The sequence below is a fragment of the Gekko japonicus genome, unplaced genomic scaffold, assembly GCF_001447785.1.
Source record: "Gekko japonicus isolate JY-2015 unplaced genomic scaffold, Gekko_japonicus_V1.1 scaffold333, whole genome shotgun sequence".
In the NCBI taxonomy this organism is placed as follows: Eukaryota; Metazoa; Chordata; class Lepidosauria; order Squamata; family Gekkonidae; genus Gekko; species Gekko japonicus.
The window spans coordinates 1,180,809-1,206,009 of NW_015164192.1; the positions used below are offsets into that span (position 1 = coordinate 1,180,809).

Below are 25,201 nucleotides of genomic sequence, written 5' to 3' on the forward strand. Positions count from 1 at the left end.
CAATCCAAAAACTGAGGTATTAAATATATTATTTTGCGCTCATATTACATATATCATTAGAATAAAATAGCTATGACCAAAATTATTAGTTCAGGAATTCAAGTTCTGTCTTCAGGGGTAATTTATTCCAGTTGTAGCATCCAAGACTATCATTGCCATGATAAGTCAGTAAAAGGCATTGTAAAAAACCACAAAATGTAATACAACATACCAGGCAATAATTCAAAATAAAATTTCTTTATTTCAAAATAGTGTTTTGTAGCAACCGATCCAGTTAACAGAAAATTCAGAGAGAAAGTAACAATTAAAAAAACAGTAAGAGCTTCCAATTATGTATAATTGAAGAGGTCTTCATTAAAAATGAGGCCAATTAAACAACTACAGGTTATTACTTCCACTGTACTTGTGCACTGCTTAACTATTTAATTACTTTTAGTTACATATGGTTCCCATAAAGATGGCTCTAGAAAAGACAAAAGACAAAACTGAGAATTTTAAGAAATAACACAGAAAAGTTTCTTAAACTATTCAATAACATGCTTCCCTGCAGAGATAAATATCACAAACTGCTAATATTTCTATGACACATAGTAGCAGGATATATTTAGCCTGTCAAATCAGAGTCACAATTTTATTTTTGGACTAAAGCCTGTTAATAAAGTGATCACTCCAGGTCATTTGAAAGCTTTATATATCCTGAGCCAGATAGAACTTCCACTGAGACTACCTTGCATTTCCAGAGTACATATTCTTTTAAGAGTAGCTATACATTTTAATATGAACATTACCAGAACACAGAAGCAAACAGTTACCTCGCTTTGTATTTGTTTTAATATTGGAATCATTTTCTAGGAAGGATACATTCTGATGTACAATGAGCTTTGGAGAAGTAGTTATAAACACCACTGTTCAAAGAAAATAATATGGATACTGGTCACATTAGCAGTTTCAGCAGGCAGTAATTCATTTCCAAAAATGACACTGAAATCTCCTTAAATATTCTCAGATTCTATCTTGATACTCTCCAGAAAAGTCAAAGCCATGTATTATGGCTGCACTAGACAAAGACAACCAAAGAAGTTGTTACTCTCTTAAGTTTGGTTGGCAACACTGAAAATCCATGTGGAAGGATGACACAACCTACTTCAGTTTATGTCACGCCATTTAGTCATGGAGAACATGGCTGAAGATGTCTTCAAACATCAGTCAAATCTGCTAGTTTTGCAATAGGGAAGACTTACCCTATTCCCAAAGGTGCTGCAAGTCTCTCATGCTAACAAGTGACCCCAGTTTCCCTAGAAACCACCACTCTTCTTTCCATGTACTTCTACTATTTCCAGGTATCGTAACTGATTCCATTCTTGACCTCAAGCTCAGTTTTTGATCAATTTCATATTTTTGTTATAAAACTTATAAAAATGTACTTAAAAATTGTTATATATCCAAGAACTTCCATAATGAGATCACAGCAGTGTAAGATTACAATTTTTATTGCAGAATTTGCTCTGGAGTGCAATGGACGAGATATAAGAATCAAGACCTTGGGAACACTAACAAATGAGAATAGCTCAACTTAGTAGGAAAAGTTATTCCCTCCACATTTAGATGTGGCAAGCCTCCTTGCAAGTATCTCAGTTCTCTTTTTCAGTAAGAACTGACAGTAGTAAACACTGGTAAGTCCATGTTTGAAAGTTCGGGTTTAAGTTTTCATTCTCATGCTTCCCCTCCCCCAACTGAACAGTCCAATTAAACAGAATTCCTAACTAAGGCCTGAAAATGAGAAAAGCGAACCGGCCACTGCAAAGTTTGTATCAAAAGTTGGAGCAACAAGGAAGATTTGGATAACCAGGCAGTTTATTTAAGCCGAGCAAATGTTACAAGAATTACTCAAAAACTTTAAGATAAATTTAGCACCGTCATGTGAAAATTTTGAAATTAACTGGTACACTGAGCCAGATTTTGATTTCAGAGGTACAATTAAATAAATATGTTGTTGCTTCATCCAAATCATTTAATACAGAGCCATCTGGTGAAGCACAGGACAACATTTCTTCTTTGAAGAACCAGATCAACGAAGTCTAATACTGCACTAAGCCTTCACAAAAATAACAATAACAACTGTAACACTTTTAAAAATCCAATTGAATCTAATTCATTCTTTGCTTTGGGAAGCATCTCCTATACAGCCAAGCTGCAATTTCTTTCAGACAATCCAAGTCTTCCACAATCTGAATTTTTTACACTGTAGTCAATGTCAAGATCTTGAGTTTCTCGGGCGCATCAGTTGGCAGCTGTTTATAAACAAGGCTTTTGGGGGGCAGGGAGGAGACAATGGCCACAGCTGTCCTCAAGTTCAGAATATACAGCTTTAAAATATTATATATAGTGCAAAAATATTTGTAAGGGGCTGAACTGTATTCTTAAAATATGAATTAGATTGTGAAACACTTCAGATAGACTTAAATTATTTGATGTTTAGATGGGAAAAATAGTTCACAAAACTCCAAAAGCACCACGTCTTCACATTGCTATTAGACTACAAAGAGTCACATAACAGTTCTACTAAAATTATTTGTTTCAAAACAGCAGTATCAGTATTTAACACAGAGAAAGGCACTAAAGTGAAAGTCTGAATTTTTAAAAAATCCACTTTACTCCAACTGCTGTTTCTATCTGTTCTAAGATCCTTTCTTTTTAAAAGAAGTGATCAGCTCTTCACGTTTTTAGGAAATTTTAAATGGCTCAGACATTCCTGACTTTATCCAGGTGCAGCTAAAAATGGTACTTTCACTTGTGTGACCAAATGACAGAGCCCTTTACATAGGCAACATCAAGGCACAGAAAAGTAAGTTCACACATGAGATCACTACCCTATTAGTTCTTATGGGTATGCTTATGCTTTCCCACAATTCTTCAAAAAGTAGTTAACAGTGCATAGAACTAGGTTGCTGTGAAAGATTCAAACAGTGTCCTTCCTATGGGTTTCTTTAAAAAACAACCCTCTCCAGTTTTTAAACAATATTTTATTAAAAACTATGTCATAAATACATGAAGTGTCTCATGATGGGAAACAAATCCCACAGCATTCCATGCAGATTTCCAAACAGTCTGATGATTCACAACAAGCGTCCATTATGCCACAGTCCATGTCACACGGACAGTTACAGTCATCTCCCATTTCCTCCCCACAGCAGCAACAGCAGGCCTCTGACGGGCAGATACCACATGATGCTTGTCCCAGGACAAGGCTGCAGAGAGTGATGAATTCGCAGAACAGGCAGGCCAAGATACAATGAACACAGCAATCTTGGGTAATGTCAGTGTTATGGCATATTGAGTGGGACAGAAGGAGAAAAGGAGACAAAATTAAAATTATATTTTCCCAAAAAACTTTTTTGTTAAAAGATACACAGAATGCCCATAAACAGCCTCTTATTAACCCCCATTACATAGCTCACATTCCTTGTCTTCTATTATTAGACTGTAAAAAGATACCAGGGATTCTGTATGACAAGTCACAATAGTTACATAATCAACAATTATAGCTAATTTTAACTGCTTATTTTGAGTAAGTATAGCCTACACACTGCAACACAGCTGTTGACATAATACTTCCATTACACAAGCCCTGTCCTGCTATAAAGCACCAAGATCCAAATGTTCAATCAAATCTATTCTAGCAAGGATAGGGTGGCTCCTACAGGCCTGGCATAACTTTTAGATACCCACAATACAATCCATTCCTTTTACTATCCGTTCAGGAGGAAGAGACTTATCACATTAAGTAGGAGATTCTTTCGCTACCATCTAACCATCCTTCTAGTTACCATTCCCCACCAATTCACTCACTTGAGTTGTAAGTACACCATTATGATTCCTGCTACTTTTCCAACCACTGACAGCTCCCAATTCCAACTACCATCAGATACGGGTTGGCTTTTAGCTCCAGTTTGGTTACAGCCAAGACAGGCATTGGTAGCAGTTTCTCAAATTGCTGGTAGTGGACTTTGGAACTCTGAGCCTAACAATACCAGCAACAATAGACTGTTTTTAGTTCACAATAAATTCTGCCTCCTGGTACATAAATTCACAGTATAATCCTATTCAGTTACTCCACTCTAAATCCATTGAGGTCAACAGATTTAAGATTGGAGTAACTCAGGACAGGACTGCACTACTAGTTAGCTGCATGACAGCTTAAGAAGGGAATGAAATGTTGGAACCTACCTGAAGGTTTCTTCGCTTCAGTGGGGTGAAGTCATCCAAAATGGTTAGGCCACACCTACACTCGCTCTGGGCAGGGCTATGCAGATTTTTGCTAGTACCCCTGTTGGAGAGATCAAAGGCTGACCCTCCAGTCGTGTCCAAGCCCAGCTGTCCATCATTCTCTAAAATCCAATTTTATTTGTGTGTGTGTGTGTGTCTTATTTACCTTGGGTGGGTTGCGGATGCCTTCACCCCACTGAAAAGAAGAAACTTTCAGGTAGGTTCCAATGTTTCATTCTCTTTCAGTGGGAGAAGTCATTCAAAATGGAAGCTGTACCCAAGCTATGTCTAGGGGTGGTTTCAACTTATGCTTTAAGACTCCACAATCTGTTGTGGCACCCTTTGGCCAAAGGAAGCCTCTGCTGAGTTAATCTGGTCCATTCTATAATGTTTTATGGAAGCTGAAAAGGTGGGCCAAGCTGCTGTTCTGCAGATTTCCAGCACAGATGCTCTAGTAGATAAGGCTGCCATAGTTGCTACAGCCCTGGCTGAGTGAACTGTCATGCTTCAAGGCAGAGCCAGACTCCTGTACCTCGTATGCCTTGTGCATTATTTTACCCAGAAGGCTATAGATGACTTTGACACTTTTTTGCCCAGATTTTGGCTGCTGTATAAACAGAGAATAAGTAAGACTGAGGTTAGCTATTCTATTCAGGTAGCTGTGCAGCACTCTATGCACATCTGGTTTATGTCACAACTTTTCTTTAGGGTGAGTCAGCCTTGGAGAGAAAGAAGGAAAAATTACCAACTGGTTGATATGGAACTCAGAATTGACCTTAGGCATGAAGGATGAATCTGTTCTCACTGTAATAGTATTTTTGGAAGACACAGAATTCATTTCTGGATGATAAGGCAGCTAGTTCTGATACCCTTCTCATTGATGTTATTGCTACTAAAAAGGCAACTTTCCATGAAAGGTACTTAAGATATGTAGATTTAAAAGATTCAAAGGGGGCTTTTGTAAGGGCCCAAAGTACTATGGAAAGGCTCCAAGTTGGGAATCTGTACCTCGCAGGTGGAGCTAGTTGTACAGTTCCCCTCAGAAATCATTTAATGTGCATATTAGCTGACAAATTCTTGAATCTCTTTGGCCGTAAGACCACAATGAGTGCTGCAACCTATCTACTTAAAGTGTTAGGCCTTAATCCTTTTTCCCAACCTTCATGTAGAAAAAGTATGTGTTTATAAGAAGGCTGTAGAGGATCCAACTGTTTATTTTCTGCCCATTTAAAAAAAGTTAGCCAAGTGTGATTGTAGATTTGTCTAGTGGCAGGTCTTCTGGACTTCAACATAATGTCCACTACATCTGCAAGGAAACTTTGTGCCTCTAAGTATGACCATTCAATTTCCACACCATCAGATGGAGCCACATTGGATCTGGGTGAGCAATTGGCCCTTGAGTCAAGTAGTCCTGAACTTCTGGTAGCTCCCACAGAGTTGCTGTTGACATTTGAATCAGCTCCAAAAATCAAGGTCATCTGGGCCAGCTACGAAAATTATCTCTGCCTCTTCCCTCCTTATCCTGTTCTGTACTCTACTGATGAGCAGAAGAGTAGTGAAGGTGTATAGAAGACCTTTGGGCTATGGATACATGGGTCATGGAATCCTGAGAGAAGCCTGTGACTTTCGGGTTGCTTGCAGACGCCAGGAGGTCATCGATTGGATTCCTGAACCTGTAAGTAATTTGCTGAAAGATCTCTTCCCAGTCCAGATCGTTCCTGCTTAGCCAATCTGCTTCCAGATTGATCAGACCTTTTAAGTGTTCTGCTCTTAAACTGGCAAGATTATTTTTTGTCCAGTTTAGAAGGAGTCTGGTTTTATTGAACAGCAACATTTATCTGGTGCCCCCTTATGGTTAACATGTGCTTTTGTCGATATGTTGTCTGTGCGCACTAGCACATGCTTAACAGGCACTGTTGAAAAGCCAAGAGAGCCAGTCTGCTCAAAGCTCTTCCAAGTTTATGCTGCGTTTTCATTCTGAGCTGTGCCACTTGCACCAACAGGCTCTGGCAATGTGCTCCCTAGCCTCTCTTGATGACATCTGTTGTCAGGACCACTTGATGTCATTGTAGGAGACTGACTCCTCTGGAGAGGTTTGACGGTAGTGTCTACCACTTTAAGTCCTTCTTCAAGCAGTTCATTATCCTAGCCTGGTTGTGCCTGCATCTCATGATGTCCTTCTGAAAGGGAAGTAAAGTCCACTGTAGCCTTTTTGAAAGAAGATGGGACCAGGGACCCTAGTCTATTGCCGAAATCATCATACCCAGGAGGATGTGATGACAGCTGCATGTCTGTGTACTGGCTTTTCCAGATCTCTTTTACAAGCATTGAGATTTTCTGTTGTTTTTCCAAAGGTAGGAAGACTTTGGCTAAATGAGTATGGATCCTGGCTCCCAGACATATGATGTCTCTTGTGGGGGAACATCTGGTTTTTCTGTTCAGGGACATCTGGTTTCTCTTCTGGGGATATCTGGTTTTTCTACAGTCCATGCCACTATAGAAAACTCACTGTTTGTTCTGGATACTGGACAGCTGTTCCAGCATCCTTGGCCCAGATTAAAATGCTGTCGACATAAGGATAGACATGAACCCTCATCTGATGTAGCTTTGCTCCAGAGCAACTATTACTTTCATGAAGACCCTTGGAGAAACAGAAAGGTCAAAGGATAAGGCCTTGTACTGATAAAGCTGGGCTCGGAAAGAAAACTGGAGATATTGCCTGTAGATGGATGTATAGGAATATATAGATATGTCTCCCTGAGATTTAAGGACATTTGAAAACCGTCCTCTTGTATCACTTGTAAAATATGACAGAGGGATTCCATTCAGAATTTGCATTTTCTGACCCAGTTGTTTAGACCTTTCAGATTTAGAATTGGTCTCCAGTCCTTCAACCTCTTGGGAACTACAAACAGAACAGAATAAACGCCCTTGAAGCATTGATTTTTGGGGACTTCCTCTACCACCCCTATCTGCACCAGATAAACAGTTGCCTGTTGCAGTAAATAATGTCTTTTTGAGAACTGGGAATTGGAGAAAGAACAAAATGGTTGTGGTAGGGAGACAGAAACTCTATTTTGTAGCCTTCTTCTATTTAGAAAGGACTCATTTGTCCTGTGTTGATGTCCGCCAAATCTCTGAGAAGAATTGGAGACAGCATCCTATGAAATAATGTGGTGCTCTTTTTGGCTGTTGTGCTCTTGTCCTGTCTAAAGGCTGGAGGAGGTTTCTGGTGAAGTTTCGGTCTGTATTCAAAGGATCTGAATCCCCTGAAATCCTTGGGAGACTTTTCTGTTGTCCTTGTCTCTTGCTGCCGAGGTTCAGGGCATGGCCTTTTTCTCTTTAGCTTCTACTAACACCTTGTCTAGGGTAAATTCTCCAAAAAGAAGCCTTCCAGAAAACTCCTCTGATGATAGATTACTTTTTGATAAAGGATCCACTTTCCATTGTTTTAACCAGATATAGCTTCTGATAATGATATTGGCTGCTTGCGCTCTAGCACAGAACTGGGTGGTGACTTTTGAGGCATCAGAAGCGAACTTGGCTGCTTTCTTTATTTTCAGCAAAAACCTCTTTAGGTTTAGTGGTTCTGCCTCCAGGTTCTGTAGTAGATTGTCTGTCCAGATGACAATTGCCCAGATAATAACTGCTTGGGTGAAATTGGACAACATGGCTGACACCCTAAGAACCAGGGAAGAAGCCTTGTGTGACTTTTTTCTCATTCTTCCTATTGACAGAATCTTTGAGAGCATTCTTGCCATCCTTTGGCAGACCAGCTCCTGAGTGAAGACCAATGACCAGTGTGTTCACCAGAGGGACCTTGAAGTCTTCCATAGTTTCCTCTGGTAGAGCACAGAATATTTCTGCTCTGTATGCCAAATAGTTGCCACTACCTGGAACATCATCAAAGAAATCTGGAAATGACGAGACTGTCCGGACTCCAGTAGGTCTCTTAAAACTCTTTCTATATAAGTTGGCAGAAGCTGAGGACCTTGGTTTTTCAGGAACATCCAATCGATAGTTGAGTATGCTCAACCTATACGATCTATAGGTTTATAAGATTATGCATGGGAAAGAGCAGGTAAAGAAAGAGGTACTTTTCTCCCTTTCTCACAATACAAGAACTCGTGGGCACTCCATGAAACTGCAGAGCGGTCGGGTTAGAACGGATAAAAGGAAGTACTTCTTCACCCAAAGAGTGATTAACACATGGAATTCACTGCCACAGGAAGTGGTGGGTGCTACAAGCATGGACGGCTTCAAAAGGGAATTAGATAAGCATATGGAGCAGAGGTCCATCAGTGGCTATTAGCCACAAGGTATAGCTAGGGGCTCTGGGGCAAGTGATGCTCTGTCTTCTTGGTGCTTGGGGGGGGTCAACAGTGGGAGGGCTTCTAATGTCCTGGCCCCACTGCTGGACCTCCTGATGGCACTGGTATTTCTGGCCACTGTGTGACACAGAGTGTTGGACTGGATGGGCCTTTGGCCTGATCCAACATTGGCGTCTCTTATGTTCTTATGTTCTTATGCTGATGACCTTATTCAACAATTGCTGGAAATGTTCTGCCTGGAATAGTCTGGAAGAGTTTTGTTGGATGCAAACATCTTCCCCTGATCATTCACTCTCTTCTTCCTCAGAACTGAGAAAGGATTGAAGAGGTTTTTGGGGTGGCCAGGATGTCTCTTCCGAAGAAGAGGCAGATGACTCTCCTGGGGAGGGAGATCTCCTCCTGCGACTAAGCTTTCTGACCTGTCTTCCCCACTCCATCTCCGTTGCCTTCTGGGGCTATTCATGTTGGACCCATGGAAAAAAGGAGTAGCCCTGAGCTGAAGAGGGTGTTTGGCTTCCAAAGGGGGTCCTGCAATTTGGTGGTATGGGCCAGGTTGATCATAGGGCCTGCAGCATCCCTTGAAAAGGGCGGGGAAAATCAATCCAGCCGCCATGTCGGAAGCTGCTTGCGATCCCCGCTAAGAGAAAAGGTGTTGTAATGCGGCGCAGGGGGGATCACTCCCCCACTCCTCCAGTGAATCACAGACTGTTCGGGCTCTGGCCAGCTAACTTGATCTCTGATCCTCCTGGGGGAGGGGTGAACACCTTATCCAGAGAGTCTTCAAGTCTGCTTACTGTTCCGGGTTTCGGCATTCGCCATGGCAGTCGCTTTCTCCCGCAGCTCTGGGAGATGGCCGTCAAAGCCCACTGTTAGGAGGGGGCGCAACTGTGCGCGCCACCCCTGGGGCCCTCGCGTTGGGCTCCCAGCCATGGGGCACTAGAGAGCCCTTCCCCTGGCAACCCTGCCAGTGAAGGGGGGCTACTCCATGCCCCGAAGGTCCTGCTGCAGAGTGTCCCGAATGGGAACTAGAAATCGCCCACCGGAGCAAGCGTTTGGTGGCCAAGCAAATTGAAACCAAAAGCGAACTTATCATTGAAATGTGAGTTAATGTCTAAGCAAGAAACACCGAAGAACTAGCCAAAAACCTCCCCTTTGAAAGCGAGGGGGAAGGGAACTCTCCTCGCTAAGAAAAACTAAGCAAACTTTGAGCTACTATGAAAAGGGGGGTGGGCTAATGAAGCAAGATGGATTGAAATAAAGAGCATTTAAGAACTTACCAGGCGGATTAAAGAGTATCAGAGACTGCAATAACTTTTATAAAAAGTAAAAAAAATCCCAAACATGGCGCCCACGAGGAAGGATGAAAAATACAAACAGGTGAAACCTAAGCTTCTTGCCGGAACTGCCAGCCCAGCAAGTTCTGTGCCTAAACAGGACACAACTACAGAGCTGCAAAAGATGCTGACTGAAGCACTGCGCCCTCTGCTGGAACAAGTTATGGCATTGCATCATAAGTTCGATGCACAGCAGACTCAATTAACTGAGTTAGTAAAAAAGAACCAGAAAAAACTGAGCAAGAGCTGAAAGAAGTGGATGCTAACACCAAGAAGCTCAAAAAACAACTGCAGGTGATGGAGAAAAAGAGAATGATGGAGGAGTCTCATTTGTTACAGCTACAAATGGAAAGAGCAAGCTATGTTCTAAGATTTCAAGGTGTTCTGGAAGAGAAGGGAGAGAATCTGAAACAGACTATGTGCGAGGCTTTAGGCCCCATGGCAGATATAAAAATGGATATATTACAAAGCAAAATTGATACGATCTATAGGTCGTATTCAGAATTTACAAGAAAGAATAAACTGCCAAGGGAAGTTATGGTAAAATTCTCCATAAGACAAGTGAGAGATCAAATTCTCAAAGTGACAAATAGAACTACCCTGAAAATCAAGGACAAAGAAATAAATTGTTGAAGGACATTCCGTTTGAAATAAGAAAAAAAGAAGAAAATATAGAGACTTAGTTTTATTCTTACAGAAGAACAACATTCCCTACAGAATGGTTGTACCCGAAGGCACAATCTTCAAATTTATGGACAAGAAAGAAAAATTTATTCTGTTGAAAAGGCACGGGGAATTTCTGCATCAACATAGTCGTCCAGCAGGAAGAGAAGAAGAGGAGGAAGAAGACAGCACCAAAGAAAGTGAAGAAGGAGCAGTGGCATCTTCAGACAAGAACTCAGACTCTAAAGTGGGGGCGGCAGCCCCAAAAACAAGCTACCACTTGAGAAAGAAAAAGTATAAAAGATGAGATGTTATTGCACTTTGAAATCTCTTACAATGTTTTGTTATAATTATTACTTATTTTGCTCTTTAAGAAGTCAGATACGGTGGTGTTTAATTTCTTTCTTCAGTTTAAATAGATTATTAGATGACCACATTCAATGAACTTGAATTGAATATTGAGTTTAAAGCTAACTTTTTAAGCCGTATGTATGACCACCATCTCTTGGGTTTTTAGTGGGTTTTCTTTACTTTCTCCTATAGTTTGTACACCCCCTCCCAAATTTCCTTGTAGTTTATAGAAAATGCAATAAAACATCTATGGGGGCTTTAAAAAAAAGCCTGCTTGCTGCCATCCATGAGCCTCTGACATGAGGACCATTAGCATGGCAGAGACCACCTGCCTGACTGGTTAACATTACTTTTCCTAAGCTGAAGAGGGTGTTTGGCTTCCAGGGGGGGGGGGCAAATTTGGTGGTATGGGCCAGGCTGATCATAGGGCCTGCAGCATCCATTCCGTGCCCAGGTTGCAAAGGGTGGGGAAAATCAGCCCAGCCGCTATGTTGGAAGCAGCCTGCAATCCCAGCTGAGAAGAAGAAAGGTGTTGTAATGCAGCCCAAGGAGGGATCACTCTTCTGCTCCCCAGTGACTCGCAGACTGTTCAGGCTCCGGCTAGCTAACTCGGTCTCTGATCCTCCCTGGGTGTGTGTGAACACTTTACCCAGAGAGTCTTCAAGCCTGCTTGCTGCCATCCGTGAGCCTCCGACATGAGGGCCATTAGCACGGCAGAGATTACCACCTGCTGGTTAGCATTGCTTTTCCTGCCACAGCTGTCTCCATCCTCACCTACATGGGGGGGGGGGAAGTGCATCCCAAAGCTTTGGATCTCTCCCCTCCTCCACGGCTAATGGAGGCAAATCGTAGCTCCATCCCCACTGCCTGAAGCTTTGGATGGGGAGGGCCTCTCCCTCTGATCCTTTTTCTTCTTGGTTGCTGAGACCATCGTCTTTCTAGCACCCGAAGGCAGAGAAGCTCTATCCTTCTCCATTATTTTCAGAAGTAAGCTTGATCATTCTTTTCATTTCTTTTGAAGTTTGGTCGTGGAGCTCTAAGTATCCTGTAGGAGCAGCAGGTCTGTCCAATCTGGAGGGTCAGCCTTTGATCTCTCAGAAAGGGTACTCAAAAAATCTGCATGGCCCTGCCTGGAGCGAGTGGAGGTGTGACCATTTCGGATTACTTCCTCCACTGAAGGAGAAATTGTGTTTCTGCATTAAGGTCTATACAAACAGAACACAGCATTTATATTTCAAACTTTATTTTTTATTAGTGAACAGTTTTGTTGGAGGGTAAATGTCATCATTCTCAGGCTTAGCACACCATAGGTCCACTTCAGATGCTTTAAGAAACAGCAACAGATGACTTCACCTTCCTCTTAAATGCTGCCTCCAGGACAGTGCAAAGAAAGAAGTGCATACCCTCCACAGGGAAAAAACTTATTTTCTTCCCCCAAGCACACTTTTAAGTGAAGGAAGCAGCAAGAAGCCATGCATGCCACATACTTCCTCTGTTGTCATACATAAGACACTAGGTTCTTCTAAAATTCATTGCTACTTTCTTTTGAATGTCTGAAACAGACCTCTGGGAACACCTTACCCTTATTGGGTTTGTGTGAAAGCCTTTACAATAGTTTCTATTCAAGAAATGAGAACGGTAAGGAAATGCTATAGGAACTTCTCTATTGTGGCCCCTACCCTAAGAAACTGGTGCACTTGAGAAACAATCTATACTTTTTCTTAGAAAACTTGGCAAAGCTTTTTATTACAGGAGCAAATGTTGAGGGTCTGCTCCGGTTAAGTGCTTTGTTTGCCTTTTAACTATGTCCATTTTTAAAGCTTACATGCTATACATTTCATTAATTTAATATTTTATCCTGATTCAGGAAGCAAGGACTGAAAAGTGCGCTTTTTCTCTAGAACAATGAAATACATTACTTTAATTACTCCAATTGGTATAAAAAATGTTGGCAGGAAGATTTTAAGGGGAAAAACTTCAATCACAAACTGCTGGTCATCTGTATATAGGAACATATCATGACTTAGTTTTTATTCACATTTTTTCTTAGTTCATGCATAAGAGAGAAAAATATACAAATAAAACATTTAGGATTTAATATAGAATGAAAAGCAGTCAAAAAATGGCAAATGGAGACGACAAATATGAACAAGCTAGATAAAGAGAAGACTGGTTGTGTGCATTAAAAGGAGTTCTTTGTATAAAGAATAAATGTACCTATAAGTGACCTTCATCTAGAACTCACCAGATTTGACATGTGAAGTGAAGCTGGGGAGTATAAGTTCAATGAAGAGAACCAAAGCCAGATTGATGGGGATTAATTAGCTTGTTGTCATGGAGATTGTACTTGAATAAATCTAATACAATTTCCTCTCTGGTTTTTTTTTTTTTTGTAAGTAAAGGAGGGACAGAGAGGAACAAATAGTTGTATTCAGAGAATAAGCTTATTTTAATTTTTTTCTCCTTTCAAAGCACGTTATGTTATCCAATGATTTTGAGATAATGCAGACATACAGCTGTGTTGTAAAGGCTGTAGCTAAAACAGTATTATTGGTTCAGTCTTTTGCCTTCCACAATTTCCAGCTAGAAAAGGGCAGAGTTGCATTCCCTACTCTGTCCCAAAATAAAGGTAATTTGTTTAGAGGGGTCATCTTTAAAAACGAATTAGAACAAGCCCAAGTTGATTCAAAATGTTTACTTCTAAAAGAGCCATTTTATGTAAAGAGATAATAGATTGGTCTAAATAAAGATATGTTATTCCTGGTTAATTAGCAATGGCTGATTACACAGAGAAATGGTACACTAATGATTCTGGCCATGGGTACTGCATTACCCATTTTAAAACTCTTTTTATGCATATTTCATTCACTCACGTTGGAGAGTTTCAAGGATTATGTTCTTGCTGTTCTATTTCAGGCTTTGCTGAAACTTCCCAACCCAAGGTTTGCCTCCATCAGTTTCAGAGCACTGGAAGACGCTATTCTTGATTTCTTTGTCAAAACCTTCTAATAAGTTGCAAGTACAGCGGGTACTAGATCACTCTTACTTTCAAAGAATTCTAAGAAGTTGGTGAGACAGGTTTTCCTTATGCTGGAGCCATGCTGATTCTCTCTTAGCAAACCTTGTTCTTCTTACTTGCTTAGCAATTCTAGCTTTAATAATTCTAACAATTTACACCTAGGACAGATGACAGATTAATGCTCCTGCAATTTCCTGGCTGCTCATTTTAAAATTCGTGTAACGTTAGTTAACATTCCAATCCATATTAGTGAATTTGCATATACTTAAAAAAAAAAAAAAAGATCAATTTTCACCTTTGAAACACATATAACCACTGTTTTCTTATACAGGTTTTATGGTAAAAACGCTCAAGTTACAGAAATGCTGAACTTGGTCAAATTTTAGATAGCTATCGTCACAGAGATCAAGAAATTCAAAAAGAACCTCTTAAGCACCATGTTCTCTCACAGCAAGAATCAAACAGTCAAAACCTCTATCAAAGTGGCAGTTGAAGACCTCAGCAAGGCTTTACTCAAGGCCCATGCAGAGACAGGAGCAGAAGTCTCAGCAGGGGTTACAAGATTTGTATAGGAGACGAAAATATAGTCAAGCAAGTGAAGAGTAAACTATGAATTTCAGTTAAATAAAGTCAAGCCTCAAAAAAAAAACAACCCAACTCTAACAAAACAAGTAAAAAGCAGCTTCCAGTATACGTCAAATAATTAAATAAAAATCAGAACTGACTGAAGTACCTCCTTTGTTTAGCCATCTTTAAATATATAATAAAAACAACTGTGTTTTGCATATCCCTGCTAAAACGTAAAAATATGCTCAAAACCAATTAAAAACATACTCATGACCAGGGCGATATTCACACTTCAGACACAGTACTTCATTTAAAGGAAAAAGAAGTGGAACACAGAATTCTAAAATGCAACTTTAGCCTACCTACAGCTACTAAGGTCCAAACTACACATTGCATCTACCATGTAATCATCATACCAACTTCAAGCAATACGACATGAGAGTGTACCAAAGGAACTCAATTTAAAAGTGCCACAGGGACTCAACTGCAACTGAGACCACAGCACATTGAGACAGCTTCGCCAACCCAAAATGGTTCCTGAATCTTGAATGTGAAAGCACCAAGATGGGGCAAACAATGCCACCACAGGCCAATCTGGGTTAGAGAAATGGCATAGGGGAAGGCAGAAGTCCCCCCCCCCATGGTCTGATCTCGATCTCAACTGAAAGAGTCATGCCACAAGTCCCCATCGCAATCAAGTGGTAGATGTAATGTGCAGCCTGGCCCTCAGTTATGCTAAAATAAGCTTGGCTATTTTGGATTAATTGAAATGACCCAGGGCAATTTCGTACTAGAGCTGCCTCGCGGCGCAGCCGCCATTTGGCCCGACAGTATTTGTCAATTTCACATCCGAGGCTGCGGGGCTGCATTTGACCCGCGGCTTCGCCCGATTTCCTCCGCAGTTTCGTGATCCTCAAAAACCAGGATCACGAAACTGCGGAGGAAATTGGGCGAAGCCGTGGGTCAAAATGCAGCCTCGCAGCTTCGGGTGTGAAATTGACATATTTGTGTCGGGGCAAATGGCGGCTGCGCCGCAAGGCAGCTCTAGTGTGAAATCGTCCCCAGTCTGGAAGATCTTGAAACAGAAAAGGCAAGGCTCGTAAATAACAACAGTGGCATATCCACATGGAATAGAAGGATCTGGTTTTCAGTTAGTTTCCCCTTGCTGATGGCTGACCTGTTAACAGCCTGCATTCTGTCTCCTGCAATCTTTCTATTAAAAGTGATCCTGCTCAGGGGGGAAAAAGCACAGTGGGGGAAGAAAGTATATGGAAGGAGTGTCGCACATTCCTCTTCATATACCTGTTTTGTTTTTACTCTAGATCTAACACTTTGCCATTGACTGGGTTAGACCACAATTTAAAGCCTTGGATCTGCTCCTATCAAGTAACTTGTTTATAAGTCACACCACAGGCACAGAACTGCCATTATACAATGTTCTAGCCCCATTCATTTCAATGCACTGAACTTCTACATTATCTACTTAGATATCAATATATTTTGCATATTAAAATCTGATTTCCAATTCTGATTTCTTTGGTACAAATATCTACATCTAGCATGGTGTAGTGGTTTAGAGAATGAGGTGCAAAGCTGAAAGTTCAGTTTTAAATTGTATCTTAGCAATAAACTCACTGAGATCTAAAAATATGAGCCAACAAGACAGAAGCACCTGCTGACAGGGACCCAAGATCTACTTTAAAAGATGGAACAACAAAGCAGCCTGTATCCTAAAAACACTGGTGTACAATATGCCCTAAAGCAACATTTTCCAAATTAAATCACACTAGTGGCTGGAGTGTTCCAGCTGCCAGAGACACAATGCTCCAGACATAGATGACAGTGCGGGAAACACAGCCAGAAAAGCACGAAAAAGGCATTTAAATTGCTCAAGTGACTGGTAAGAAGCAGTAAAGCATGTAAAAGGGCAAATATATGAGGAAGATACAAATTGGCAGAGGCCGAGAGCAACAGAGATGAAAGAAGGTCAGAATACTGGTAACTCATTGGCATGATGTAGGAAGCTGTATACAAAAGCCGAAAGGATATGGAAAGAAGGTTTTGGGAATGAAATGATACTATTCAAAAGCAAAGGATAGCAAGTCAGGATCAGAAGATAGGCATTTCTAAACAAAAACTAGCCCAAACAGCGGCTATGGATATGGCAGTGCTCTGTTATTCCCTTAATTTGTCATCTTTTCATATACTGCAGCATCTTTACAGATCCTTATTGCTCACTCCTTACCACAGGTATCATACAACTGCACTTTGCATAATTTATTGCTTGCATTTATTCATGATGTACTTTCCTACTCTGAAATTCAGCACTGCAGAGCACCCTATCTAGTGAAGGACAGGTCTGAAGCTCCAGCAATTTGAATCCTTAGACCAGGGGTCCCCAATGTGAAACCCATGGGTGCCACAGAACCTGCCAGCACCTTTCCTGGCACCTGCCAATTGTTTTCTTTTAAATGGATGGGACCAGGAGGGGCTTTTACCCAGCAAGGCTTCTGACTGGCTATGGAGATTTTTTTTAATTGCTTCAGCAGCCACTGCCACAACAGCACAAAGTTCTTCCCTGTAAGGTAAGCTATGTGTATGCAAGAAAATAACTATGTTCCTTTTAAAAGGCAACCTGTTAAACAGAGCTCCTGCCCAGAATGTCAGAGGCACTCTTATGATCTCTCTGATGTTTTGTGCTTGGCTCCACCTCCTGTGGCAGCCATTTGGTAGTTGTGCCCACCACCCTATGTCAGAATTCCAAAGGGCAAAAAAAGAGGGGGGGAAGCCAGTGTACAATGCAGGAAACAAAAAAGAACACCACTGGCAAAAAATAATAACGCACAAGCAAGTAAGCAAGTATATAATGATCAAATAAGCATAACAGCAAGTATAATATAAATCAAATAAACATAACAAGTATGATATAAATCAATAGGCCAAAGTGCAATAATAAATCATAATAGAAACAAGTCACAGGATTTCCATGTGTCTACTCCAGCATAGAAGCAATATGAAAGGCCAAATTGGAGTGCAATTCATCAAATTTTCTGAGCCATAAAAAGCCAACGCATAATCCGGATGCCTGTTGCCGCGTTTCGAATAATTCTTATTCAAGCATGGCTGTAATGGGACTGAATGCAAATTCAAAGCATATACAAATGAGAATGCATACAAAATATAAATATTGGAACAATACACAAGTGAGAATGCATACAAGATATAAATATTTGAAAAAATTGAAAAAATTGAAAAATAGGAGCTACAAAGAAAACTCACCCCAGTCTCAAAAGCTGGCATACACTAAGCCAGAATGGCCAGTCAAGGAGGATTAAGGGTCCTTAGCCTGCCATGTGCTGCACCTTAATTTATACCTAATATTCAGGCTGCATCAACACAGGCAAAGTTTCTTAAAGGTCATAGTGCCATGCATGCTGCTCAAAAATCCAGAAGCAGCAAGTGCACTAAACTGCCATCACTTAGAACAACATATTTAAGTTTCATTTGGACAACTATCATTTATTGATATAAGGTGTAAAATCCATGCTCTGATTCATGCCATGAGGATGATATGTCTTTAAATTGTAAATGAATCTAGTTTCCTTTTGCAAAGGATTTGTTCAATATTTTGTTGTTTGAAGGGCTTTTTTTGTTGGCAGTATACAATTATAAACTTCATTTCATTCGCAATATGACCTGCCTGCATATAATGTCCAACCATTGGTGAATTTTCAACATTATTATTCACTCTGGACCGGTGTTCCAACCCGAGTCCTAATTGCCCTAGTTGTCATGCCAAATTTTTCAAATATTTCAAATATTTATATCCTGTATGCATTCTCACTTGTGTATTGTTCCAATATTTATATTTTGTATGCATTCTCATTTGTATATGCTTTGAATTTGCATTCAGTCCCATTACAGCCATGCTTGAATAAGAATTATTCGAAACGCGGCAACAGGCATCCGGATTATGCGTTGGCTTTTTATAGCTCAGAAAATTTGATGAATTGCACTCCAATTTGGACTTTGATATTGCTTCTATGCTGGAGTAGACACATGGAAAGACTGTGACTTGTTTCTATTATGATTTATTATTGCACTTTGGCCTATTGATTTATATCATACTTGTTATGTTTATTTGATTTATATTATACTTGCTGTTATGCTTATTTGATCATTATATACTTGCTTACTTGCTTGTGCGTTATTATTTTTTGCCAGTGGTGTTCTTTTTTGTTTCCAGAATTCCAAAGGTGCCTGCAGGTTCAAAAAGGCTAAGGACCTCTGTAGTAAACTAGCTGCTAAGTAACCAGCTGAAGATGACTACGGACTATATATAGCACATGTTTCCCAGAGAGACATCATCTAAACAGATGACTCTGCCATGCAAAGAACAGATTTGCATCTGATTTGGCATTTTGACGACCAAAAAGACAAATATGTGTGCTCTAGATCAAATCAAGCCTGAATTCTCCCTAAAAGGTAAAATTACTAAACTAAAGCTATCGTACTTTGGTCACATTATGAGAAGACAAAGGTCACTGGAGAAGACAATAAACTCTGTGTGTGTATGTGTGTGTGTGTATAAAACTATGTAAAATACAGTCATACATAATAAAATAAGAATGAAAAACACAAATCAGAGACTACTAGGGAGCTATTGTTACGTATTTGATCCTGTGTTTTGAATATAATAACACGCCACCCAGAATTTAATTGTCCGGTTCCCATCGATTAACGATTGGTTACACTGTTCAGCACCTGTTTGTCCCACCATATCTATTATGAGCAGAGTAATATATTTTCCACAAATCTTGTTATACCGGTTACATCTGCGCATCATTTGCTCAATAGTTTCTATCTCCCCTGAGCCACACTGGCAAAACCTATATTCAGTGGGGATCCTTTTGAATCTGCCCTCAAGCAGTGCGGAGGGGAAAGCCTCACATCTGGCTAATGTGAAGGCTTTCCTAAACTTGTGGATATCAAGCTGCGATAAGTAGGACATGGGTTACAAGCAATATTTGACAGAATCCGGGGCTCTAAACTTAGGACATCTACCAAGATCTGCCTGTCTCTCCATGTCCATCATTCTCTGCTTAAGGGCTAATTTCACTACATCCAAACGCATACTCAGAATCACTTGGGGGGAGATTCCAAGAGCATAAAGTTTGTTATGAACTGCTCTCAGCCATCTGGATTGAAAGTTGTCTGAGAGTAGCAGGTGGGAGGGCAGAAATTTAATTTAAACCAATATTGGAGTGAAGCTAAAGTAATTTTGGTTTCCATCAATAATACCTGTCCCTAAACAGATCAGTCTATTTGAAACACACCTCGCGACCTGAAGAACTGCTCTAAAAAATTTGGACTGAACCCACTCTAAGGGCACATCTGCCCAACTGCCTTTGCTTGAAAAAGTTTTTGGGCCACTGGCACATTAGGCCTCTTTGGTGCAATAGAACTTAAGAATACCATTGGCTGTTCTTTCCCCTTGGAAGGTGATGTACTATATATGGGCTTTCCTAGCCCCGTTTGATTGAAGGACCATACCTAAGTAGTTAAAGCAGGAAACCTGCTCTAATGAGTGCCCATTTACAGACCAAATTCTTTTCTTTTGTCTAGGTCCAAAGACCTTGGACTGAGAAAGAAATTTTTTTTGAAGCAAAAGTAGCTGGGAGCCCTCGTCCGGAAGAAACCACTGAGTTGGCTAAAACGTTGGCAGAATCCCTGCGCCCCCTGCTGGACCAGATGACTAATCTCAAGGAACAGCTGTCAATGATGAATCAAAGCATCACTACTCAGCAGCTTCAATTGAACGAGACTCTTAAAATCACGGAGCAAACAGCTGAGAAAGTGAAAGAAGTTGACGCCAGTACTCAAAAGGTGAAGAAAAAGGTGCAAAAACTGGAAAAGAAGCAAGAATCTACAGAAGAACAACTTTTACAGCTACAAATGGAGAAGGCAATCCTGGTCCTCCGATTCCAAGGTGTCCCAGAATCCAAAGGCGAGAATCTGAAGCAAATAATGAGCGAAGCATTAGCCCCGGTGACAGATTTGAACGCGGAATACCTTATGAGCAAGATGGATGTGGCCTACAGGTCTTATTCCGTATATATAAAGAAGAAGAATCTGCCTGGGGAAATAATAATGAGATTCTCGAAGAGGCATGTGAGGGATTCTATCCTGAGAGCGACTGCAGGGTCACCCTTGAAAATTGGGGACAATACTATCAGGATCTTGAGGGCCATGGCTTCCTTGATTGAGTCAATCAATTTTATGCTGGGTCTTCCTCTTTTCCTGCTGCCCAGATGGTCTCCCCAGATGCAAGCAAAACTCAGAGAAGTAATTTACATTAAAAGTTCCCAAATTTTTAAAATTATTTGTCAGGAAGCTGACACAGAGAATGACCTCCTTACATGTTATAATAGACTTGTGCAGGAATTTAAAACTATTCTATGTGAACCTAAAGGCCAACCCACAACACCCCACAGGAAATCTAAACCCTAGTTCGATGTGGATTGCCAAAAAGCAAGAAAAGATCTTTCAGAAATAAAAGATCTTTCTGCCCTTTATTATCAGTTTAAGAAATTAAGTGGTGACCAAAGATTTGTAATCCAACAGGAAATCTGATCACAAAAAAAAGGATTACAAACACCTAATCCAACAAAAGAAAAAAAATTACACCAAAGCTCTTTGGGCAGAATTAATTCTGGCTGCCAAACAGTTTCAGTTTGTAAGACCTGAGCAAGACTGTTAATGATAGGACGTTTTGGAGGTCATTAATTCATAGGGTCATCGTAACTCAGAAGCAACTTGATGGCACTTAACATACACACAGGTGAATTTGTGCAGGCTCAGCTTATTTAAACTGGGTTGTTGCCTATTCAAAAGCAGCTATGCATGCTTTGCACAGATACCTTGTGTGCTAACTAAGTGCATCTAAACAGACCAATTCAAATGAAATGGGCCTGTGCAAAGCTTCTCTCCCCAGTATCATGTTTAAATCATGTCTCAGTGCCCAGTCTTCTAGCCCATGTAATAAGTAGGACAAGGAATGACAGATTCCATGGTGAATAACCATGATACCTATTCAACCAGAAAAAGTAAAGTATCTGAAGCCCTTAATTATCATGGGAATAGCAGCCACATGGAGCTGGTTAGATCTAAAGACTAATACATTAATTCTGGCATAAGATTTCAAGAACTAGAGCCCATTTTGCTCAATATATGAAGGCATTAAGGGTAGACCCCAGATATATGGACTCATTTCCATCCTTCAAGATTCCAAGGACTCGGGGCTTCCGGTCGGGCTAAGGTGGAGGACTGACACACTTTCGCGACTGTGCGAAGTGAGCGACGGCCGCTTTTGACAGTTTGGGCAGTTTTTAGCCCAACGCATCGCTCCCCAGTGAGGGGGGGGGACAAGCAGGCAGCAGCGCCTAAGAGGGAGTGTGAGGTTGGCGTGATCCGGCTCCCGAAGGAGCCGTTTCATGCTTTGATCTCCTCCCCCGAAGAAGGCAAGTGCCAAGCAACTCTGCAGCGGCCGTTCGAGCCGGATTACCGGTTTAAGCTCTCTACCAGCCGACCTCTTGAAGATGGGCAACAACAGTAAGTGAAAAGAAGCAATGCGAAACCCGATTTGATCGTGCTAGATAACAATAAACGTGCCGCTTACCTGAACTGTGATAAGATAAAAATTGAAACAAGCGGTTGAGCGGGAAATGACCAAACATTCCCAGAAATCCGATTCCGGCAAAGAAAATAGTTGATTGAAGGCTTTAAAACAGTAAAAAAGAACATTGTTTAACATTCCTGCGGTGGGAATTGAGATATGTGCGCAGCCGAAAACCGAAACTGACGAACTGTATCGCGGGAGGAGCAGGCCGGTGTAACGAAAAAAATACTCCGAGGTGCTGGAACAGGAAGAGGAAGCCCTGAAAGAAGGGCTGAAGCCAACAGGAAGCCAACAGGAAGAGACTCGGAGCTACAAGAGAGCAGAACCGGAAGTGAGTGTATACGAACAGACGGGACCTGGAATACGGTAACCTGACCTACTCTATACCCGAATACCATAGAGAAGTTGCGCCCGACATTTTGAGGAGGACCTGACTTTAAATTTGACTTTAAACTTCTTTTAGAGGGTTTTTAAAAGCGAAAATAGAAGGGAATGGCTGATTGAAGGCTACCCTTTAGAAGAGACTGTTTGTTTGTGAATTTGCGCACCGCAGGAAAAGCACCAAAACGGAGACCAGAAGAGGACCGAAAAGAGCTGACTCTGATCCTGACGTTAAGCCAAAAGTGAGACCAAGAACTAATTCAACACCAACTAGGCTGACACCAACCCCCAAGATGTCAAAAGAGAGGGAGAAGGATAAGAAAGAGATGTATGCTGCCATGGAGGCAATGGAGAAAAGGATGCTGGAAGCAATACAAGCTATGGGAGAACAAAGTGAAAAAAGGATGGGGGAACAGATTGAAAAGCAACTGGAGGCACAAATGGCAAAGCAGACTCAGATTCATCTGAAACAACTTGAAGAGGTTCAGGAGAAGAACATAGCGGCAATTAAAGATTTGGTCACTACTGAGATAACTTCAATCAAGCAAGAAATAGAAGGAGTCAAAAAGGAGATTCAGGCTAATGCAACCAAAACTACGGAAGTGGAAGAGAAGATGCAACAAGTGGAAGAAAAACAGGATTCTTTGACTCAGCAATTTAGAAGATCAGAAACAATGATGGAGTTCAGAAGGATGCAAACCCATCTGAGATTCAGGGGCATTAAAGAGAAGGAAAATGAAGATATAAGAGATGAAATGATGAAGGCAATAACATCATATTTGGAAGAAGATGAAGGGACAATGGACTCTGATTTTGATTTGATATACAGAGTGAACTCCAGAATTGCAGAAAAGAAAAATTTACCAAGAGATGTTATTGTACAATTTGTAACAAGAACAACTACAGAAGATATTTTTAAGAAACAATTCACCGTCCCTTTTGAAATGGAAGGAAACAAGATTATGGTGATGAGAGAACTCCCCCGAGCAGTACTGCAAGACAGAAAAAGGTATAAGCCTTTGGTGGATAAACTGAGGACTTTGAATATTAGGTACAGATGGGAAATTCCACAAGGCTTATCCTTTACTTACAAAGGTGGGAGAGTCCAGATCAGGTCGGTGACGGATTTTTATAAATTTAAGGCGGACAATTCTGACGTCTTTGGAGAACTTTAAATTAAGAATCTACAATGGATTACAAATTGTTGTCATGGAACGTGAATGGATTAAATTCACCTAACAAGAGGAAAAGAATCAATTATTGGATACAAAAACAAAATTGTAACTTGATATGCTTGCAAGAAACTCATATTAGAAAACTGGATGCCAAATATTTAAAAAATGTTAAATTGGGATTAGAATTTTATTCCTCGGCCTTAAATAAGAAAAAAGGTGTGGTGATATATGTGAAAAAGGATTTACAACCTAAAGAAATTTTCAAAGATTTGGAAGGAAGATATGTGGGTGTGGAAGTGATGATTCAACAGAAAAAGACACTGGTGGTCAATATATACGCACCCAATGGAGCAAAAGAAAAGTTCTTTAAGGACTTAACTGAACACCTACAAGGACAAACTTATGATCAAGTTATTTTGGCCGGAGACTTTAATGGAACTATAGATCGGCTGGATAGACAATCACAAAAAGGCAACGAAATTAGTGGAAAATTGCCAAAGAACTTTTTTGAACTAGTCAAACAGGAAAAACTAGAAGATGTGTGGAGGAAATGGAACCCAACGCAGAAAGATTTTACTTTTTATTCCAATAGACATTGCTCTTTTTCCAGAATTGATATGATTTGGATGTCAGAAGAATTGTCAATGAAAACACAAAAAATAGAAATCCTGCCTAGATGTAACTCGGATCACAACCCTGTTTTGTGGACCTCTACTGAAAGGAATAAATCCTTTCTTTGGAGAATAAATGAAGATTTGTTGGATAAAAAAGGTGTTATGGAAATGTTAAAAGAAGAAACAAAACAATATTTCCAACAAAATCTGAATAAAGAGACTTCAATACAGGTAGTGTGGGACGCTTACAAAGCTGTGATGAGAGGGATTCTCATCTCACAAAATGTGAAGCAAAAGAAGGAAAAACTTCAAAGGCAAGTGGAAGTATTGGAACAAATAGCCCAAAAAGAAAAAGAACTGAAGAAGAAACCGGGGAAAAAGAAGATTATTAGAGAACTACAGTTGCTGAAAGAACAGCTGAATGATTTTTTGAACCAAGAGCTTTATTGGAATTTAAAGAAGTTACAACAGAAATCTTTTGAAGGGGCGAATAAACCGGGGAAATATCTAGCTTGGCAACTCAAAGCAAGAAAAGAAAGAAGAATGATAACCAAAATTATAGAAGAAGGAAAAGAATTCGTTGACCCTAATGGTATAAAGAGAAGTTTCTTCAAGTATTATGCTAAATTGTTTCAAGCAAATAGAATTGATCTTGAGAAGATTGAAAGATATTTAGAAGAGATTCCACTATCCAAAATAAGCAAAGAGTTTAAAGATTTACTAAATGGGCCAATCCAAACAGAGGAAGTGAGGAAGGCAATTGAAGAAGCGAAGTTGGGGAAGGCGCCAGGGCCGGACGGATTTACCGCGAAGTTTTATAAA

The 25,201-nt window shown here is 40.5% G+C and overlaps 1 protein-coding gene across 1 annotated transcript in view; it reads right to left on the reverse strand.

Annotated features, from left to right (window-relative positions):
* Positions 1 to 2,620: 2,620 nt before the first annotated feature.
* MDFIC (MyoD family inhibitor domain containing) overlaps positions 2,621 to 25,201 on the reverse strand; it is an 89,478-nt gene continuing 66,897 nt past the window's right edge. Inside the window, exon 5 of the mRNA XM_015408293.1 lies at positions 2,621 to 3,306. Within this exon, the coding sequence (XP_015263779.1) occupies positions 3,059 to 3,306 (248 nt within the window). The 3' untranslated portion in view covers positions 2,621 to 3,058. The remainder of the gene's footprint in view (positions 3,307 to 25,201) is intronic.